The sequence below is a fragment of the Cryptomeria japonica genome, chromosome 5 (assembly GCF_030272615.1).
Source record: "Cryptomeria japonica chromosome 5, Sugi_1.0, whole genome shotgun sequence".
In the NCBI taxonomy this organism is placed as follows: Eukaryota; Viridiplantae; Streptophyta; class Pinopsida; order Cupressales; family Cupressaceae; genus Cryptomeria; species Cryptomeria japonica.
Genome location: NC_081409.1, coordinates 125,624,577 through 125,645,415, shown reverse-complemented (window position 1 = coordinate 125,645,415; position 20,839 = coordinate 125,624,577). Strand labels below are relative to the sequence as shown.

The 20,839-nt window shown below is 35.7% G+C and overlaps 1 protein-coding gene across 1 annotated transcript in view; it reads right to left on the bottom strand.

The window, feature by feature from the left end:
- Positions 1 to 1,889: 1,889 nt before the first annotated feature.
- LOC131068394 (serine/threonine-protein kinase GRIK1) overlaps positions 1,890 to 20,839 on the bottom strand; it is a 119,013-nt gene continuing 100,063 nt past the window's right edge. Inside the window, exons 7-11 of the mRNA XM_058003576.2 lie at positions 3,741 to 3,836; positions 3,494 to 3,560; positions 2,993 to 3,108; positions 2,829 to 2,907; positions 1,890 to 2,715 (exon numbers count right to left, since the gene is read on the bottom strand). Of these exons, the coding sequence (XP_057859559.1) occupies positions 2,633 to 2,715; positions 2,829 to 2,907; positions 2,993 to 3,108; positions 3,494 to 3,560; positions 3,741 to 3,836 (441 nt within the window). The 3' untranslated portion in view covers positions 1,890 to 2,632. The remainder of the gene's footprint in view (positions 2,716 to 2,828; positions 2,908 to 2,992; positions 3,109 to 3,493; positions 3,561 to 3,740; positions 3,837 to 20,839) is intronic.

The window sequence follows — 20,839 nt, the reverse complement described above, 5'->3', positions numbered from 1 at the left end:
AATGTCTTGTTAGCCTGCAGGACCATGGAAAATAGGCTAACAACAACCTCATACAACATGTGTTAGAAAGGGGACATTAAGAAACACCTAAAAGTGAGTAACTTCAAGTACAATTTTATTAGCTTGCACTAGGATTTTCAACCAAACATTGGAACAAATCAAACTTGATATACATGGAAAAATTAACATCAACAAAACAACAAAAAAAGAGACCATTATTTCTCTTTTCAAGTATCGAACAATATTTCCAACCATGTCATATCTAGATAAACTCTGCAAGAATTTTGGGCCAATCCCTAAGATGAACCATATGCCAAGCTCAAGTCTAAGGGCTCCAAGTGGCCTCCTTGTTATTTGATACATTAAGCTTTAGAATTATATCATGTGGAAAATTTAAATGAAAAATTGAGTCGAAGTTTTGGTTTTTGCCCTCCTATTCTACCTTCAATCATCATAAACTCCAAAGCCTAACTGTGAATCTCATGCTTAATTTCTAAAACCATTATAAATTCCCCAAGAATCAATGATTTGATTTTTTGTTATAAGTGACAAAGCCATGTATGGTTTGTCCCAAATAGATAATAGAAAAAGGGAGGAAAACAAGAATTTTTGTTTAAAAAGTAGGTTTCATTTGAATCTTCCACAGTATAAACATCTTCCATGAGTTTCAGATCAAAATCAAACTTCGATTTTATAACACAAATCAAAACATATAATTAGAGATTGGTTGATTCTTCATTTTGCTATGGATGACGAGATAGAGATTTCTTTTACTTCAGACCACTCTCAGTGAACTCTGATCTTTCAGTGTTTAATCTTTGGGCAAATTGCTGTAACATCTGCACATATGACCTGGACCATAACATACAATCACCTAATAAAGTCACACACCCACATTTTAGAAACATTTGATGCACAGTCAAAATAAACGAGAGGTGCCTTGAGTATGAGCAAAAGTGTAGTTTGTACATCTTCAAGACTAAATTCAGGTGGTAATCCGGTGATTTATAATGGTATTTTGTGTTTGTGAAAGATTTGGACTTTGATTATTTATATAATTTTATTTGATTAGTGTTAATTTAGCCTTTTTTACATACACCCAGGACAAAACAATGATTTCAAAGGAGAAAATTGAGCTATGATGATGTTATTCATTTTGTTCATATAATCATACAAAATTGTATATGCTAATTCCATAGTTACCTGGAGAAGTGAGGGTACTGGTAATGGAACGAGGGAGGAGACACTATTAAACTAGGAGACATGAGTAAACGAATAAGAGTACAGCTATATATATATAAAGTCACCTAAAACTGCAGGCATGGGGATGCGGACATGGACCTTGTTCATATACTGGAGTTTCTGGATAACTATGAACAATTCTACAGCTGTTTCAGGTGTTCTGGACTGATTTTATTTTCAGTTTTCAAAAAGAAATTTTACACAGTACACTTACCACTGCACAACATTGGTTTGCAGATATCCTCCAACGTCCAACAAAAATAGGCTACAAAAACTATCATTTAACTAAAGAAGTAGAAAATTAGTTAAATTACTGCTACATCACGAATACAAATTCTGTACACATGGGTTCCACTTTTCAATTTTTCAAACTCAACATTACAATTAACTTTGTACGGTGACCAGAAAAATTCCAGCATCCTCTAGTATGACAACCTATGAACAGATGAGTTCTTTAATGACCTTGCTACATTGGATGCAGTTACAATCAAAGATAAGTATTTCAGGGAAGAAAGAAATTGTAAATTTCCATAATAACACTAACAAATCAACAAAACTCAAAGAGCAAATAAGTACCTAACTATAGCAAGGAAAACCATTCTTGCTAATATTGTACTGAAATATGACTTTGAAACATAAGCCATGTGTAGCAAGAAGAAATAAAAACCAACTTACTCTTTATTTCTGCTCTTGTAACACCTTCCAGTCCATCAACTAGTCAATATAAGCATCCACTGTCAACTGATCAAGGTAAGCCTCAGATCCTTGAAATGACCAGCATAAAATGCAAAAACCACTTTAAAAAAGCCTTGACGAAATACCTCACTATAACAGGAATTTATGATTTTGAATATAGTTTCATTTCTAACCCGAATAGCATCAATTGCCACTGCAAATTTCTGTCTATGATATCTTATACCACACCCTACACAATACGATATACAAATTTTGTCACAAGGACCAAATTCCATGCTCCTGACTTTCCATACCTCGCTGCTTTCAATTTTAACAACCTTGTTTAATAATTTAATATAAACTTGGTAGCACATTTAGGCTCAAAAGGGCAGGGTATGGTAGCAAAGGGTCCTTCGGTGCCTTCACACAGAAGTTGTTTTGGCAACTAGATTGCATCAGTACTCACTTTTAGTGCTACCAATGCATGCCTCCAAATACAGAAAATTGACACAGACCACAGGGCAAATGTGTCAAAAGGATGGCTCAATAATGTCATGATCAAAAAGATCAATCTTCTGAGAAAACTAAGCATTTCTTCCATGACTAAGCAGCCATAGATAAGTGTATGTATCCATCCTTGCTAAAATGCATTTGACAATGTTTTAGAGGAAGCTGTAGTGTTATTGCAATGACCAGAATGATAGAAAATTATTCCTCAATCTGGCAGGGTTGACGCATTAACCTTCACAACCCATGGATGCCTCGCAGCAGCATCCAATTTCATCCTTTGATTCGGATCTGTGATTTTCAAATATAATGAATTTCACAAATGTATTCAATTTCAAAATGATTAAACAATCAGCTCTTAGTTAGAACTCCCTAAAAAATGCAAACATTAGAAAGTCGCTCACCCTTGCAAAGAAGCCCTTCAAGCAAGTTTGCAAGCTCTGGATTCATGTCCTCTGGCAGGAGCAATGGATCATGAACAATCTACAACCATTTATATACAAAAATATAAGTAATTCCTCCTCTTCATAATTTCTCTTATTTTAGATGTAATTTATTGTTTATTTACCTTGTTATATATATCTTGCAGAGTATGACCGATAAATGGATAATGACCCAAAACCATGCAATAAAGTGTCACACCCAAAGCCCACACATCAGCCCTTTTACCATGATATGTCACACCTGTAAAGAAGAGACAACAGGCAACAGGTTTAGTTGGTAAAAATACAAAACCAAACAACTTATGATCCTTTCTCTTCTTTCACCTCTTCTTTAATCTGCTTTTCTCTCACTTTCATTTACAGGACAAGAAGAATGGAAAGGCAAACATTTACATAAAGCATCTGGACTCTAAATCTGCAAAAAGCAGGATAAGAGGCATGTGAAACAAGCAGACTCTGTATAATGCAAGCCTTAATTGCAGTGAGTTGAGATAACTTTTGGCCAGAAAATATCAGGCTGCTCCACATGTAAAAGAATCCAAGTTCACCTTCAGATCAAAATCACATGTTCTTTTCCCTGACCCTCAAACACAAACTACGTAATGAGCAAGTTTGTGGAATTCTACCTACGCAACATTCCGGTGCAGTATAAACAGGAGTTCCAGGAGACCTCCGAAGCTCATCATTGCTTTCCTGAGAACACCATCTAAAATTAGTATCTACAGAACATACTGCCCAGTTGCAGGAACTATCATCTCACAAATATCCCTCGTTCATAAACATTCTGTCAGATCATTGCATACGACAGTGCTAGTGATTAAGTTGGAAATACTCATTAAAAAATGGTATGGTAACACTTAACAAAATTCTTACCTTGAACATCCTACTGACACTAAAATCACAAATTTTCACTCTTCCATTGCTAGTAACCAAAAGGTTTTCTGGCTTGATATCTCCATGAACAATATTCTGCAGAATCATCAAAGTCCCAGCTTAGAAGCATGTAGCACTCAAAGAAATCCAAGATTTATGTGTCAAAAATAGAACAAAATGATACGTAATTTATATGTAATTTATCTTCTACTTTAGATAAGGTAAACAATGAAGAAATTTATTTCATATTTGCAATGCTCACGTATCGAGGAAAAAATTTATCCCATCAAATACATAAACATACATTCAAGAGATTATTGATTTAGATTTTACAGCACTTGAAACAAAAGATGGAATCGTTAAATGGAAGACTAGATGGATAGGCATGACATGATATAGAAACATAGACAAGATTATAATAAACAATTGCTAAAAGGAAGACCTTCAACTCTAAAACCTGGCTAAAGCACGTGTAATGTCCCCTTTTCCGCTCTAATTTGTTTTGGGGTCTTTTGGCCAATCCCAAGAGTCGTTGGTCAGTCAGAGGTAGGATTAGGGTTTCATATTTTCTAGGAGGATGCTTTGGCAATTTTGGTGGCTTACATGTTGGATTTTTACAGTTTTGAATCTGGATTCCTTCTGAGTTTTCAGAGAGCTTCATGATGGTGTGACATACCACTGAATTTGACGACTTTTCCGAACTTACTATTTTTAGTAAGAGGGGGCGAAGACATCTTATTTTTCTAGGTTTTCAGAGAGCCTCGCAATGCTGACATGCAAACGAATCTGAAGACTTTTCCGGACTTACTATTTTTAGTAACTTGTGACGGCTGCTCAATATGTGGTTAAATTGTATTTGGACACACTTACTATTTTTAGCAGTATGCTATTTTTAGTATGTTATTTTTAGTAAGTGACAGTTGCTTCCCGATTTGTTCCCTAACGGAGTTTGGAGACACTTACTATTTTTAGTAAGTACTATTTTTAGGGTTTTGGGTTGAGCCAGTGCAACACAAGCTATTTATGGCAGGCAGATTGGATTCAACTTCTTCATCTTGATTATATGATCAAACGGACCTAGTCATTTATTAATTAAATGACTTAAGTTATTTCTGCTTTTTGGAGGCATCCATCTTAAAAATATTTTATTAAATATTATAATCTTTAAAAATGTGTAAACAAGTGCTAATGTTGAGCGATTCCTTGTTGAGGAAAAATGTTTTATTAAGTGAAATATTACCTAAGGCATAATGGACGCCTAAGGGAGAAATAAGTTAATTTTGCAATATATTTCACTTATTCATATTGGACGCCTAAGGAGGAATAAATTGATTTTATAATATAATGCACTTTATCACCTTTGGACACCACATTATGCTTTATTGATATTTCTCTAAAGTATATTTGCCTCTTAGTGAAGGTCGATTTGGGGAAAAGGAGAAATGAAATGTAAATTTCAAAATAATATGAAAGGAATGTGCATTTGGGTTTGGCGTCCATTTGGAGGGAATGTGAATTTGAATTTGGAGACACAAAAAGCTATAAATAAGAGTGTTGGGCTCGTGTTTTGGTATTCATTTTGATTTGATAACGAAGTGATGTCGAATTTTTGCTAGACTCTTGCTTCGAGGAATGCATACCTCCTAGTGCCTTCAGTTTCGTGCTTAAGAGATAACGCCTAGCTGAGTTTGCAACTGTTTCTCATCCAAAGGAGCAGTTTGAGCTCAACGAAAATGAAGATTTTTGTGTTTTTCTGATTTTGGAGTGTTGTGTGTGTGCTTTCAGGTTGCTGGTTTGGTGTGGCTGTAGCATGTTTTCGTTCATAACTCTTTGTCCAAGTGTCAGCTCATTTTGGGTAGTGGCTCATTCTCTTCCTATGTCCCAAGCGATTATTCTTGTAAGTTGGTAGAGCTTAATTTTGTGTATTTCTTTTAATATTGCAAGTCATACTTCTGCCCTAGTTGTACCATATTGGGCTGTCTAGGAATGCGTGTAAGAATTCATTGAGGGGAATGTTGTTGCAGTTTGTTGGGTCTAGCTTTATCTCCTATCTGATATCTTTCATTTGCAACTGTTTGGGGGTCATTCCGCTGAGTATGGGCAAAGTTGTGATCATTTTAGTGAGTTCTTAGCTTGCTGGTCTACGTTTTCCAGCGTGCGGTTTGCATTTTCAGAGTTTGAAATTGTTAGTGTGGAGAGTGTTTTTTGGTGTGGTAGGTTTGTATTGGTTTGGGAGTGTATGTTGGTATTATGGATGACTTCGTCATGTGTTGCATTGGTTTTGTCATTGATGTCAACACTATCTTCTTGGAGGTCTACATTGTTGATTTGGCACTCTAGTTATATTGGTTTATTGTTGAACCGGCACATTGTGGTCTTGGCATGGATATTGGCTTATGCACAGTCACCGGTATATGCTTCACCGGCAGGTTATATGGTTCATCGGCAGTGATGATGACTTGCTATCATCTGGAGATCATTTGGTTATGTCGAAAACATGGATTGGATGTTTGGATTTGGTGTTTTGCTTATTGGACTAATCGGGTTCACATATTTGCCCTTATCAACAGATAAGTCTAGGTTATAGACCGGTACAAGATATCATGTTCCAGATCAGCATGACACGTTTTGGAATTGGTTTATTGATTGATTATTGTGTAAATTGAGGCCGACATATTGTATCACATCAAGACTTATTTGTAATTGATTTAAATGTAATATCTTTAGTGAGCCGACCTTATGATGAGGTCTTAGGTTTTGTATAAATAATTGTAAGATCTTATTGAAGATTATATTATGAGTGTGTGTGAATATTGAAGATCATTCTAGAGCAAAAATAAGCAGATCCTTGTGTGAATCACGCAGACATTATCTGAAGGTTGAAGGAAAGGTTATGAAGGTGTTTGGTACTCATGGTTAGAGCTTAAACCGGTATTGAATGCAGCATTGCAAATGCTATATTAAAGCAGTACATTGTTATTGGATTTAACCATCCAATTGTAGTCAGTGTGACTCCTATTTTGTGATTGAGCAGTGAGCTCTAGGTGGTTGGCCTTTCTGCATGTGCATACCCCATTATTGTATTCACTTACTATCTGCAGTAGTATCCTTTGATTATGGGTAAGGTTTCTCATTGTGGTTTTTCCCCTTACAGGGTTTCTACGTCAAAATCTCTGTGTCATGTGTTGTGGATGTTGTTTCTCTTTCTGTTTCATGCATTAAGTTATACTGGTATTAATATAATTGCTCATCTGTTTTACCGACACTGAGTTTTAAGTTGGAATAATTCGTTTTGGGTTGTAATTTATTGACAACTGATTCACCCCCCCTCGGCTCAGTTGTCCTTCATACCGGTATTAATATAACTGTTAATCTGTTTTACCGGCACTGAGTTTTAAGTTGGAATAATTTGTTTTGGGTTGTAATTTATTGACAATTGATTCACCACCCCCCCCCCCCTCTCAGTTGTCCTTCCCAGTTCCTAACAATTGGTATCAGAGTCTGGTCCTCTTTTTGCAGAAACCTAACAGCTTGAGGAGATCCTATGGTAGCAAATATCTTTAGGAAGGACAGTCCTAAACTTGATGGAACTAACTATGGTATATGGAAGATCAAAATGGAAACACATTTGAACTACATTGGAAGAGATATATGGGAGGTTACAAAGAATGGCTATGTTGATCCTACTCCGAATCACCCTCATCCACCGACATTGGCTAAAGACATAGAGAATGATTGCAAAGCAAGAGAAGCACTTCTGAGCGCATTATCAAATCAGCAAATCATGGGATTATCAGACCGATCTACTGCAAAAGCTATTTGGGATAAACTGGAAACATTGAATGAAGGAGATACCACCGTCAAAATTGCAAAACTGGAATGTTATCGAGTCAAGTATGAAAATTTAAAAATGGAAAAGGATGAAAGAATTTCTGCATTTATGGAAAGAGTTAATAAAATCGTTTTAAGAATACAATGTTGTGGAGGATCTTTAAGTGAAGATGAAATTGTTTCTAAAGTTTTAAGAGCTTTGCCACTGGCTTACAAAATGAAAGTGACAGCTATTAATGAGTTGAGAACAATGCCTAATACATCAGTTTCTAGAGATACTTTGGTTGGAAAACTTTCAACATTTGAGCTTGAAGAATTTGGTCATGTTGCTACAGTCAAAACTAATATAGCTTTCAAAGCATCATTATCTGACAAATCTGATTGGAAAATGCTTTATGCAAAAGAACTTGAAGATATCAGGAGAGAAAATGAAGAACTTGAAGCACTATTCGCAAGTAAGATGCCTAAAGGTCTAGCAAGAAGTAAGTAAGAAGGTAAAGCACCTTTCAAATGTTTTAATTGCAATAAAGTTGGTCATATGGCTTCTAGGTGTCCTGATAGACATGCAAGACTAAGAGAAGAAGCAAAGAGAACATATAAGCCTAACCCTGAATATCAGAGATACAGATTTAAGAAAAACAGAGATAAGTCATGTTACTATGCAGATGAAGGTGTTACAGATGATTCAGATGAAGATCCAACAAATAGTGGATGGGCATTTGTTGTATTAAAAGAAGATCCACCGACACCTATTGTCAAACTGGTAGAGCAGGCATTAGCAGCAAAAATTGAAGAAAATGATGAATGGATCATTGATAGTGGATGCTCGCATATGACTGGTGATAAAAGCAAATTCTTGTCATTACAGGAAATTCATGGAGCTCTAGTAAGATTTGGAGATGATAAAGTTTGTTTAATCAAAAGAAGAGGCACTATATCTTTGGATGGTAAGCACAATACTGACAATGTTTATTATATTGAAGGTTTAAGCATAATCTTTTGAATGTTGGTCAGTTAGTGGGAAAAGGATTTCAATTACAATTCAAGAATGGAAAATACAAAATCATGAACAAAACTGGATTGAAAATTGCAACCGGTAATCAGACTAAAGGTAATATCTTTCACTTGAATACCAGTGATAAAACATGTTTGATTGCTCACATTGATGAAAGTTGGTTATGGCATAAAAGACTCTGTCATGTGAATTTTGATTGCATTATAAAGATTAGTTCAACTAAGGCAGTAAGGGATTTACCTGAGATTGTGAAACCTCATAATCCGGTATGTAAGGAATGTCAAATGGATAAGCAAGTTAGAACAACATTTAAGAGCATTTTTGAGAAATCCAATAATATTCTTGATTTAATTCATATTGATTTATGTGGTCCAACGAGAACAAGAACTCTTCAGGGTGATAGATACTTTATGCTAATAATTGATGATTATAGATACTTTATGCTAATAATTGATAATTATTCTAGAATGCATTGGGTTACTTTTCTCAAGGAGAAATCAGAAGCTTTTGGAAGATTCAAGATATACAAGGCAATGGTAGAGAATGAAACCGGCAAGAAAATCAAATGTTTAAGATCAGATCAAAGAGGAGAATTTACATCTAGGGAATTCAATTCATTTTGTGAGGAGAATGGAATCAAAAGATAACTATCAGCACCCCAGACACCCCAACAGAATGGAGTTGTGGAAAGGAAGAACAAAACTATATTGGACCCAGCAAGAACCATGATGATGGAAGCAAATCTACCTCGTGTACTAGAGAGAAGCAGTGAATACAGCGGTTTATACTTTCAACAGAGTTCACATCAAAGGTGAAACCAGTAAGACCCCTTATGAACTATGGTTTGGTCATACTCCCACTCTTAAATACTTCAGAATATTTGGAAGCAAATGCTATATTAGGAGAGATGAGTTTATTGACAAATTTGATCCTAGAAGTGATGAAGGAATATTTCTTGGTTATTCAACTAGAAGCAAGGCATATTGATGTTATAATAAAAGATTGCAGAAAATCATTGAGAGTACTAATGTGAAGATAGAAGAACATTTTAGAGGAGAATCAAGATTTGTAGAACCGGCAATAGAAATGATTATAAATGAACCGGCACAAATTGCACCAGTACAAAATGAAGAACTAGTCACACCGGCATCATCAGAAAACTCAACTGTGACTGACGAACAGTAGCCTGTAAGTGGAAATCAGAATAAACCCAGGTATGTAAGATTGAATCATTCAGAAAATCAAATAATTGGAAATAAAAATCAAGGTGTTATGACTAGAGGAAGATTGGCAAATGAAGAGGTATGTTTAATTTCACAAGTTGAACCAGCATCAATTGTTGAAGCATGTCAAGATAAACATTGGACAAAAACAATGGAAGAAGAATTAGAACAAATTGAAAAGAATAATACTTGGACATTAGTTCCCCGGCCTAAAGACAAAAATGTAATTGGAACTAAATGGGTATATAGAAATAAACTTAATGAAGATGGTGAAGTAATTAGAAACAAAGCAAGATTAGTTTGTAAAAGTTATTCACAGAAAGAAGAAATTGATTATAATGAAACCTTTGCATCGGTAGCCAGAATTGAAGCAATTAGACTATTTCTTGAATTTGCAGCTCACAAGAACTATAAAGTTTATCAGATAGATGTAAAATGTGCATTTTTTAATAGAGATCTTGAATACGAAGTGTACATTGAACAGCTTTATATGGATTGAAGCAAGCTCCCAAAGCTTGGTATGCTAGATTGGATAAATATCTTTTAAAGCTTGGATACACAAAAGGTAATGCTGACAATAATTTGTATTACAAAATCACCAATGATGATATTTTGGTTATTGAAGTATTTGTGGATGATATCATTTTTGGAGGTGAAGAAGAGTTATGTAAAGACTTTGCTAACAAGATGCAAAAAGAATTTGAAATGTCTATGATTGGAGAGATAAAAAAATTTCTAGGTTTGCAGAATTCTCAAACAGATAAAGGTATATTCATATGTGAAACAAAATACTTAAAAGAACTCTTGAAGAAATTTGGAATGGAAAACCCCAAACCGGTAAGCACTCCTATGACTACAACAGATAAATTGACATTAAAGGATGATTCAGCTCCTATAAATCCAACAAGGTACAAATCTATGATTTGAGGATTACTGTATTTGACACAAACCAGACCTGATATAATGAATGCAGTGTGTATTGTTTCTAGATTTCAAAGAAATCCTAAATAAAATCATGAAAGTGCAATAAAAAGGATTTTTCGGTACCTACAAGGCACAACAAATCTTGGTTTATGGTATCTTAAGGATGAAAATTTTGAGTTATGTGCATATACAGATGCAAATTGGGCGGGAGATGTGGATGACAGAAAAAGTACCACTGACGGTGCATTCTTTCTTGGCAAAAGGTTAATTTCATGGATAAGCAAGAAGCAGACTTGTACATCATTATCTACAACAAAAGCAGAATATGTTGCAGCAGCAACTAATTGCACTCAGGTATTATGGATCAAGCAAATGTTGAAGGATATCAAGGTAAAATGCAAAGAACCGGTAATTATTCATTGTGATAATTCAGCAGCAATTGATATATCAAAGAATCTGGTATTTCACTCTAAAACAAAACATGTTTCTATTAAGTATAATTTTCTGAAAGAAAATGTTGAAGCAAATGAAGTGAGATTGGTTTATGTGAATACTAAAGACCAAATTGCAGCGATTTTTACAAAGCCTTTGCCTAAGGAAAAATTTGAATATCTCAGAGAGAAGCTTGGGGTAATTTCCCCACCGGCAGAGACTTGAATAATGAAGATTGGCATCAAACCAGTAGGGACTAATAGAAAAATCTTTTTCCGATCTTAATGAAGGAGAGCTACTGCTCGAGGGGAGTAGTCAGTTGTATGTTATGTTCTGATTTTTTATTCTTAATTGCTTTGGCATTTGATGTCAAAGGGGGAGAGATATCTATTGAAAAACATTATACTTTGGGGAGAGATGTATTCTTGAGGAGAGATGTATTTGGTTTTGGTTATAAGGTTTTTGTTTTGGCACATAACTTTGTATTGATCTATTTTGGGAGATTGTTCATTTTTGGCAATCTGTTTTTGGCACTTAGATGTTTTTCCATCTAGTGTTGCCATCAATGCCAAAGGGGGAGATTGTTGGTATCATGGATGACTTCGTCATGTGTTGCATTGGTTTTGTCATTGATGTCAACACTTATCTTCTTGGAGGTCTACATTGTTGATTTGGCACTCTAGTTATATTGGTTTATCGTTGAACCGGCACATTGTGATCCCGGCATGGATATTGGCTTATGCACAGTCACCGGCAGGTTATATGGTTCACCGGTAGTGATGATGACTTGTTATCATCTGGAGATCATTTGGTTATGTCGAAGACATGGATTGGATGTTTGGATTTGGTGTTTTGCTTATTGGACTAATCGGGTTCACATATTTGCCATTACCGGCAGATAAGTCTAGGTTATGGACCGGTACAAGATATCATGTTCCAGATCAGAACGGCACGTTTTGGAATTAGTTTATTGATTGATTATTATGTAAATTGAGGCCGACATATTGTATCACATCAAGATTTATTTGTAATTGATTTAAATGTAAAATCTTTAGTGAGCCGACCTTATGATGAGGTCTTAGGTTTTGTATAAATAATTGTAAGATCTTATTGAAGATTATATTATGTGTGCGAATATTGAAGATCATTGTAGAGCGAAAATAAGCAGATCCTTGTGCGAATCACGCAGATATTACCTGAAGGTTGAAGGAAAGGTTATGAAGGTGTTTGGCACTCATGGTCAGAGCTTAAACCGGTACTAAATCTAGCATTGCAGATGCTATATTAAAGTAGTACATTGTTATTGGATTTAACCATCCAATTGTAGTCAATGTGACTCCTATTTTGTGATTGAGCAGTGAGCTCTAGGTGGTTGGCCTTTCTGCATGTGCAGGTGCAAACCCCATTATTGTATTCACTTACTATCTGCGGTAGTATCATCTGATTGTATGTAAGGTTTCCCGCCGTGGTTTTTCCCCTTAGAGGGTTTCCACGTCAAAATCTTTGTGTCATGTGTTGTGGATGTTTCTCTTTCTGTTTCATGCATTAAGTTATACCGGTATTAATATAACTGTTAATCTATTTTATCGACACTGAGTTTTAAGTTGGAACAATTTGTTTTGGGTTGTAATTTATTGACAACTGATTCACCCCCCCCACCCTCACAGTTGTCCTTCCCGGTTCCTAACAGTGTATATCTTATTAGTTGCAGCTGTTAGACTTGATATCAGCACATGTTTTACCATTCAAATTCATCTTGTAATGCTCGTTAGTAGTACGAACAGCAAGTTTCTTGTTCACTCTTAGTCCCACTGCATAAGTGGAAGAGGCTGGCTTTGCCACCTATCTTTGGACAGTGATATCTCATAATCTAAAAATCCATATTGTGCATTGTAAAGTTGATTAGTAGTACTAACAGCTATCTATTTTGGATTGTTGCTCTTAGTCCCACTGCATAAGTGGAAGAGGTTGGCTTTCCACCTTTCTTATTTATTGTAACACTGTCCTCCCACCGACTAAGCGGTAGAGTTGATTGTTTTATTTCATTTCCAGTCCTCCCACTGCATAAGCGATTGAGTGATTGTTTGCTTCAGTTCTTGGTTGTTCTTGGCTGGTTTACCGCCAAGTTGTTATCTACATTTCTTTCACCCGCAAGATAAGCGGAAGGGGTTGGTCTGCCACTCAAGCATTGTAATATTTCCAGTTGTTTGAAGCTAACGATCCCCTCAACACCGTATGCTCTCACCTTCCCATATTGGGCACTTGGTGATCAAAAAGTGGAAGGATTACAATTTCAGCATTATTGTATCTTGATTTCCTAACCTTAACGGGTTCTTGTTGTGATTGTAATTGGAAATAAAAATAAAAAATTGTGGGGACATTACAGCACGTCCTTTTGGGAACCCTTAACCCTTTTGGGTACACTTCAGCTACAGGCCTCTTGAAAGTTTTATGTCACATTTCTACTATTTAAATTCAATAGCTTCCTTAATGATGAATATGGTAGTTTTTTTATGAGATGAATTTGTAATTGGTGAATATTTAGATGCAATGTCTCTGTGTTGAGCTGTAACATCTCTTACGTCTCAAGCCAACTAATCATTCTTAATTTGTTTGATTTCCTTGTGACAAAATGCAATTCAACAAATGCTTTTTAATATGTACAAGGATTTTTTTCAAAATGGTTTATCTCATGCATTCTTCTGCAAACCCTAACGAGGTCAATGGGGTAGAGGTAGGTCTAGTTTCAAATCTGGAGATGTCAGGAAAAGCAGGAGAAGCATTCAAATACAGAGTTGATAAATATTCGATTGCCCACTCCAATCTGCGCTCCCTTGGTAGTTCCCAAGGTTTTACTGACCCTTTTAATGCCTTGCAAACAAGACCCAGAAGTGAATATTCAAACTGATGAAGATTTATCCTGCTTGGGAAGTGAGCACCTTTCCAAGGCAACACTTATTCTTGATGCTGAAACTGATTTGAAAGATGTAGGTTGGCAGCAAGGGAAATCTCAGGATTCTCATATGAAGTACAAGCATGTTATTCTTTGTTCCAGAGAGCATCCCATTCTTTCCATGGGAAAAGAGGTGTTGTATGAGAAAGAGAAACACTCCAAATGTGGCTTAATATGCAAGTTTAGTACTTTTGGCCAAGTCTAGCAAATCTGCATGCCTAGATTTCAAATATTTGAAGTCCCATGCTAAAAAGTTGGATAGAAATATAGTTATAACAGTGCACTCAAGATTTATTTGTGCTTCTTTATGAATCCATAGAAGATATAAATCTATTTTAGAAATAAGACCACAAAACTGGTAGAAGCATGTTTTACTGGTAGAATTCAGGTAGAGTTGGATTTATCTGAAGGGCTTTACGTGGAATTTGGCTTTAGGTGGCGGAAAGGATATGGAAGCAAGTAATGGACTATGAGGATGTCTTTTTTGTTGTAGAAAATATTTTCAGGTTAGGCATATGAAACATCCCACCCTAATCTGGATATTCTTTCCTTGGGAGTTTTGTCTTTCTGATTTCCTTTTGTGTTTTTGCAATTCTAATTTTTTTGATATTTTTGCATCTAAAGGAAATGCAAGTTGAAAAATGAAATTGAACAACACCTAATAATAAGAGATAAATATTACTTCACCAAACTGAAATACATCATTTTGCACTTAATTAAATTTCTGACATACCCCAGTCCAATGCCTAGGGTTGCCAGGCAACACAACACCCCAAACGTCGAAGTGAAAGATAAATTTGCTGATAATTGATGGACGGCTGCTGATCAGAACTAGTGCGGCCTGATTTAGGGTCTGAAAATGATCTGAAATTGCACTCCCAACCCCCACGTATAGCTTGATTTAGAGATGGTATGGCCATCAATATGACTCCAATGCCTCCGATCTACAATTTAGCCCCATTGATCTGCTCTCTTTCAATCTCTTGAAATTCTGATCAGACTTTGATGAATTTGAATCCAATGAAGTGTAATTATTACCTCTAAATGAGATTATCAAACTAAGTGCTCTTAGGTGATCTTCCACACATGCAAACACTGTTCTCTTTGAGGGATTTTGTCCTCAAAAAGCTATGGCTTTCACAAACCAGCAAACCCTTGCTTCAGCTCTCCACATGAAATTTGCAAAACAAGAATAAAATAAAAAACTCTCAAATGAGCTTTTATATCTCTCCAAAAACCCACATCACACTTGACTCTTTAATCATTTAAATTATTTGTCTTTTTGTTCTAAAAATCTCCATAGTTGGTGTCCATGTAATGTCTCCTTCTCAGCAGTGATCAGTTCAGTTGGTCGTTAGCCTATTCCGAAGACCTGTAGGCTAGTTGGAGTCAGTAATTAGGGTTTCCTATTTTCTTGGAGGATGCTTTGGCAGTTTTGGTGGCTTGCATGTTGGAGTTTTACAGTTCTGTTTCTGGATTCCTTCTGGGTTTTCAGAGAGCTTCGCAATGGTGTCACATGCAACTGAATCTGAGGGCTTTCCCGGAATTACTATTTTTAGTAAGTTGAGTCGGCTGCTCAAAATGTGTTTAAAATGCATTTGGACATACTTACTATTTTTAGCAACATGTTATTTTTAGTAAGTTCTATTTTTAGCAAGGTTTCAGCAAGCCAGTTCAGATGGCTATTTCTGGCAAGTCAGAGCTTATGTCGGGTGCTTCATTGTTGAGATAAAACGTTTTATAAAGTGAAATATTATTTAAGGCATGATGGACACCTTAAGGAGGAATAAGTTGATTTTATAATTTATTCCACTTTATAACCTATGGATGCCATATATACTTTATTGATATTTTTTATAAAAGTATATTTGCCTCTTTGTGAAGGACGACTTGGGAAAAAAGGAGAAATGAAATGCAAATTTCAAAATAATGAGAAGTGATTGTGCATTTGGATTTGACATCCATTTGGAGGTAATGTGGATTTGAATTTGGAGACACAAAGGCTATAAATAAGAGTGTTGGGTTCTTGTTTTTGGCATCCATGAATATTTTGTAACAAAGTGCTGCTGAAATTGAGACCGATTTGCTTCGAAGAATGCATACCTCCTAGCTTGTTCTTGGCTTCTTGCTTGAAAGATAGCAACGAGTTGAGATTGTGAGGTTGTTCTTTACACTGAAGAATAGATGGAATTTGTAATGGGCACCCCTTGTTCGGCACTAAATTTATGTCCCTTTTACTTAGTGTAATTTTGTCAAACAGTTGGCTTGCAAGCTGTCTATTGGATTTTTTTGGTTCTTGATTTGCAATAGGATAAATTGGATAAACTGATATATTATTGTAAAGCTTTCAAAGTTTATTCAATATAAAAACAACCAGACATATCAGATACCAAAAACAAGAAGATTAATGCTGATGGTATTTATTTAATTCCAACTTCAAGCATACAAATCAGATCTGAAGAACATTACAGACCATATGATAATAAACAAATTCAAACCTGAACTCCACAAGTATAGAACCTGCTGAAACACTGTTCACACACTGTAGCTGCACTATTCACGACACTGTGCCATTTTTACTATTCACGCGGCACTGTAGCAAAACACTATTCATGCGGTACTGTAGCAAAACACTATTCACGCGGCACTGTAGCAAAACACTATTTACGTGGTACTGTAGCAAAAACACTATTCATGCGGTACTGTAGCAAAAACCCTATCTTCAATTCTGCACTTTCAAACCCCTGTAAAAACTTCATGCGAGAGCACCAGATGAAGCCCAATGTGTTTCCTGAATGAAAACACCATTAATCCTCCTGATTGTGTCTTTCAACAGCGAAGAGAATGCTAGCAAAGAGGAATTCCATCCTCCAAGCCCAATAATCAGATCTCTACGAAATCCAACAGCATAACATTAATCTCATCCCCAGCATACCCCAAAAGAGAGCTCTCAACCTCCATTTATATCTTCTTCCCGGATGCAAAACACTTCATTTCCTCAATGTGGGATAATACATTTTAGAATAAAATATTATTTCCCACAATGTACACATTAAAGGGAACTTTTAATATTTTAAACATTACTTTATATTCCCAACCTTATAATATAACGATAAAGTTAAATATTTAATTTAACTTTACACTTTATCGTTAAATATTAAAACATTGTTGATAATCTTTTTAAATCATTGTCGCCTTCAAACATTTTTACTGATAATTATGCCAACCAGGGAAACACTAAAAATTTCAAGTCACTGCTTGGGAACTAACTTACTATAAATAGTAAGTGCCTAGAAACCCTGTCAGAGCAGCACCGATTGGCCTGAAACTGAAAACACCTAGGCCAAAACACCTCAGGATCCCACCAATGTCCTTGTTAGCCTTCAGGACCATGTCAGAATAGGCTAACAACACCCCATATCATGTTGCGCTAAAAAGGGGACATTACAGAATTCATTGTAAAGGTGTTTTTTTTATGTTTTCTGATGTTTTTGGGGTGTTGTGAGTACCAGGTTGCTGGTTTATTGTGGATCTGAAAGTTATTTTCAATCATAAGTCTAAGAGGGATCTCTCATTGTTTTCCTAGGGTCCAAGCGCCCCTTCCTGCTGATTTTCAGATTTATTTTGCAGATTGGAATTTTTTCTTGAAGTTCGCCCTTTCCTCCCAGGCCGTACCATGCCTGTGGCTGTCTTGGGAAGCATGCTTTAATTGTTAGGTCAGATTCGCAGCTGGTTTTGGGTCTTGGCTTGGACGTCTCCTCTCTAAGCTTCATTAGCATTTTATTTCAAGTCAATCCATTGTGTTTTGGAGGAGATAAGAGCATTTTAGTGTGTCTCATGTTGCTGGTCTGTATTTAGTTTGTTGGTTAAGTATACTAGACTTTAGCACTTTGAATTTGGGGTTGTTTTCCTTGGTTGTGAGCATACTGAAATTTAGGAAAAAACTTTGGATATCATTTGCAACTGTTGGACAGAAATATTACTTGATTTGCAATTCATTATTCATAATGTAATGCTGATTAGTGGTACTAACAGTAGACTTCACTCTAGTTAGTTCTCTAATACCCACTGTATAAGTAGAAGAGGCTGGTTTACCGCCTAGCACAATTATTTTATCTTTCCATCATTTTGGTTATCAGCTAATAATGTATTGCTCCCATTGCATAAGTGGTTGAGCCGTCCTTTGATTTTGTAATTCCCCCACTGAATAAGTGGAAGTGGCAGGTTATACTGCCAAGTTGTTTATCTTTCAGTATTTTCTTATCCCGTTGTAAGGTGGAAGTGGCTGGTCCAACCACCAACATGTAATGCTTTTCAATGTTTTATCTTTGCTAACGCTAATGGGTGAAATTGTTGTGATGAAATTGGGCAAAAACTAAGGGGGACATTTCAGTCCACTTTATGACTTATTAAAAAGTCACTATGAAATAACTTAAAAAACATTTTAACCCCCTTTATGTCATCATATCGTAAAGTCATTTAATATAATTACTATTATTATAGTCAATGCTTGATAAGACTTGAATAAATTAACTAAATCGTTAAACCTTGATAAATGCCAACAACAATTCATGAGACCAATCCTACCAACATTTTAGATATCACCATGATGCCCACTAATCATCTATGACTTACTATAAATAATATGATCCAAATGTCCAAGTGACTTACTAAAAATAGTGTGTATCAAAGCATCCTGAATGATCCATGAAGGCATACCACAAATAAACTTGGACACTAAGTTGAAGAATACCGCAATAAGCACCCAAAAGGTTCGTTGAAGAGCCATAGAACACCCTCAGAAGGATCCCCCAATCACCATGTTAGCCTACGGAGACCAAAGTCATAGGCTAACCTCTAGAAATAACTGATGCTTAGGAAGGGGACATTACAGCATATAGCTTTTAAGTGATAAGTTGCAAAGTCTCTCAGCCAAACCGGCAACATGGTGGAAAGGAGCAAACTTTTCACATATAGTAGTTAAAAGAGTGGCTCCTCCTTCCTCTGTTGAAACTTGAAACTGAAAATTCCTCGTCGCAGTATTTGGAGAGACCAATCGCAAATGATCCACCAACAGTTCAAGCAAATGCTGTGGTCAAGAAGATTATGCCTACCCCCTTGCTGCCATGTTTCTCTAATGTGGTTTGCTCCACTCCAGCTATGGAGAAATAGGATATTGAAGAGAGGGGAAAAACTGTAGTTTCAGGTAAGGTGGAAAAGGACAAAATAAAAAATTTCAGTCCAATGGCATCTCTCCAAAAGAAAAAATGTTTGGATTTGGAGCAATTGATTTTGAAAATTCCTACTCCTTACAACATACAAAATTCAGCAAGGCCTGACATCTCATCTCAGGAGGAAGAATGGGGTATAGGTGCTCATGTTCCAGATTCAGTTCTAGATTCTATCAATCAATCTTTGTCTTCTTCGCATGCATCATCAGATAATGAAATGGAGGAAACAAAAAGTTAGACTAAAGTGGATAACAGAAAGCAGACTACTAAAACACAAAACCAAGGGCATGTGATATTGAGATCTCACACTAGAAAAGGAATGTTGCAATATGGAATATAATTCTTAAATTTTGCATGCTATGTCTGGCATAGGCAGCTCATGCAGCTTTAGTATATGCCTTTTAATTCAATGTTTTCTTCTGCTGCATCTTTGATATTGGTGCATGTTGAGAGGATGTGAGTTCTTGATAATATTCCATTTACAATGGCAAATTAAAGCTATCCCATTTACTTCTCCAAGAAGCATGAGGTTATCTACAATGATTTGGGAAGAGTTTTGTGCTTCTTTATGTGGATACAAAGATATTGCAAAAAATTTTATCATTTAACTTTAGACTTGTTTTATTAGTCAAATGTTGTTAGATCCATGCTATTGATCTAGACATGTTATTCGACTATTGTTTTCATTGATTCTTGAATAGTTTGCAATGTTGCATAGATCAATGTGTTTTTCGCAAATTCGTCCACAACACTTTCTATTAAACTTGGTATACTTTTTAAACTAAGAGTTTGCTTGTTCATCATGCTTAGGCAAGGAAGTAAACAAATATTACAAGTCTTAAATTTATACAGGAAATTTGTCCATGTAAGGTATCTAGCATCCTTGTTCCCTTTCTATCACAAGAAACATGACAGGAATACCAGGAACCTTGGCTATGTATGTTTATTTGATCTTCCTCAAGTATTCATTCAAGATAATAGACTGCAAAAAGGGTCAATCATTGTATCCCATTAGCATGGGGCCAAGGTAGTCTAGTTTAGATTTGCTCCCAAGGACAAGGGCAAAGAAAATTGCCAAATGTTAGTGACTGCTGCTGACAACACATTAGGTATATGGGTATGCACACTTGGCATCCCCCCACACCCTCAAGCACCAGCTAAGCCACCCACCATCATAGAGATATGTATTTCTATAATGTACCAGTTCCTTCAATGTTAATTTAGTGATAGTCAATACCGTGAATATTTCCAGTGTAACACCATGTCACCAAGTATACATCGAAAATCCTGTTGATGAAGAATGATTTCAATTTTCCACATGAAATCATTTCTATAAAAAATTAAATACATATACAATGTCATGTCCCCTCCTTGATTGCTATATATATAACCTAAATGAAGCAATTATTATTTATTAATTAATATAAAATAATATCTATCAACTAATGATTATTTGAAATTATTAAATATTTATTTTAATATTATATTAC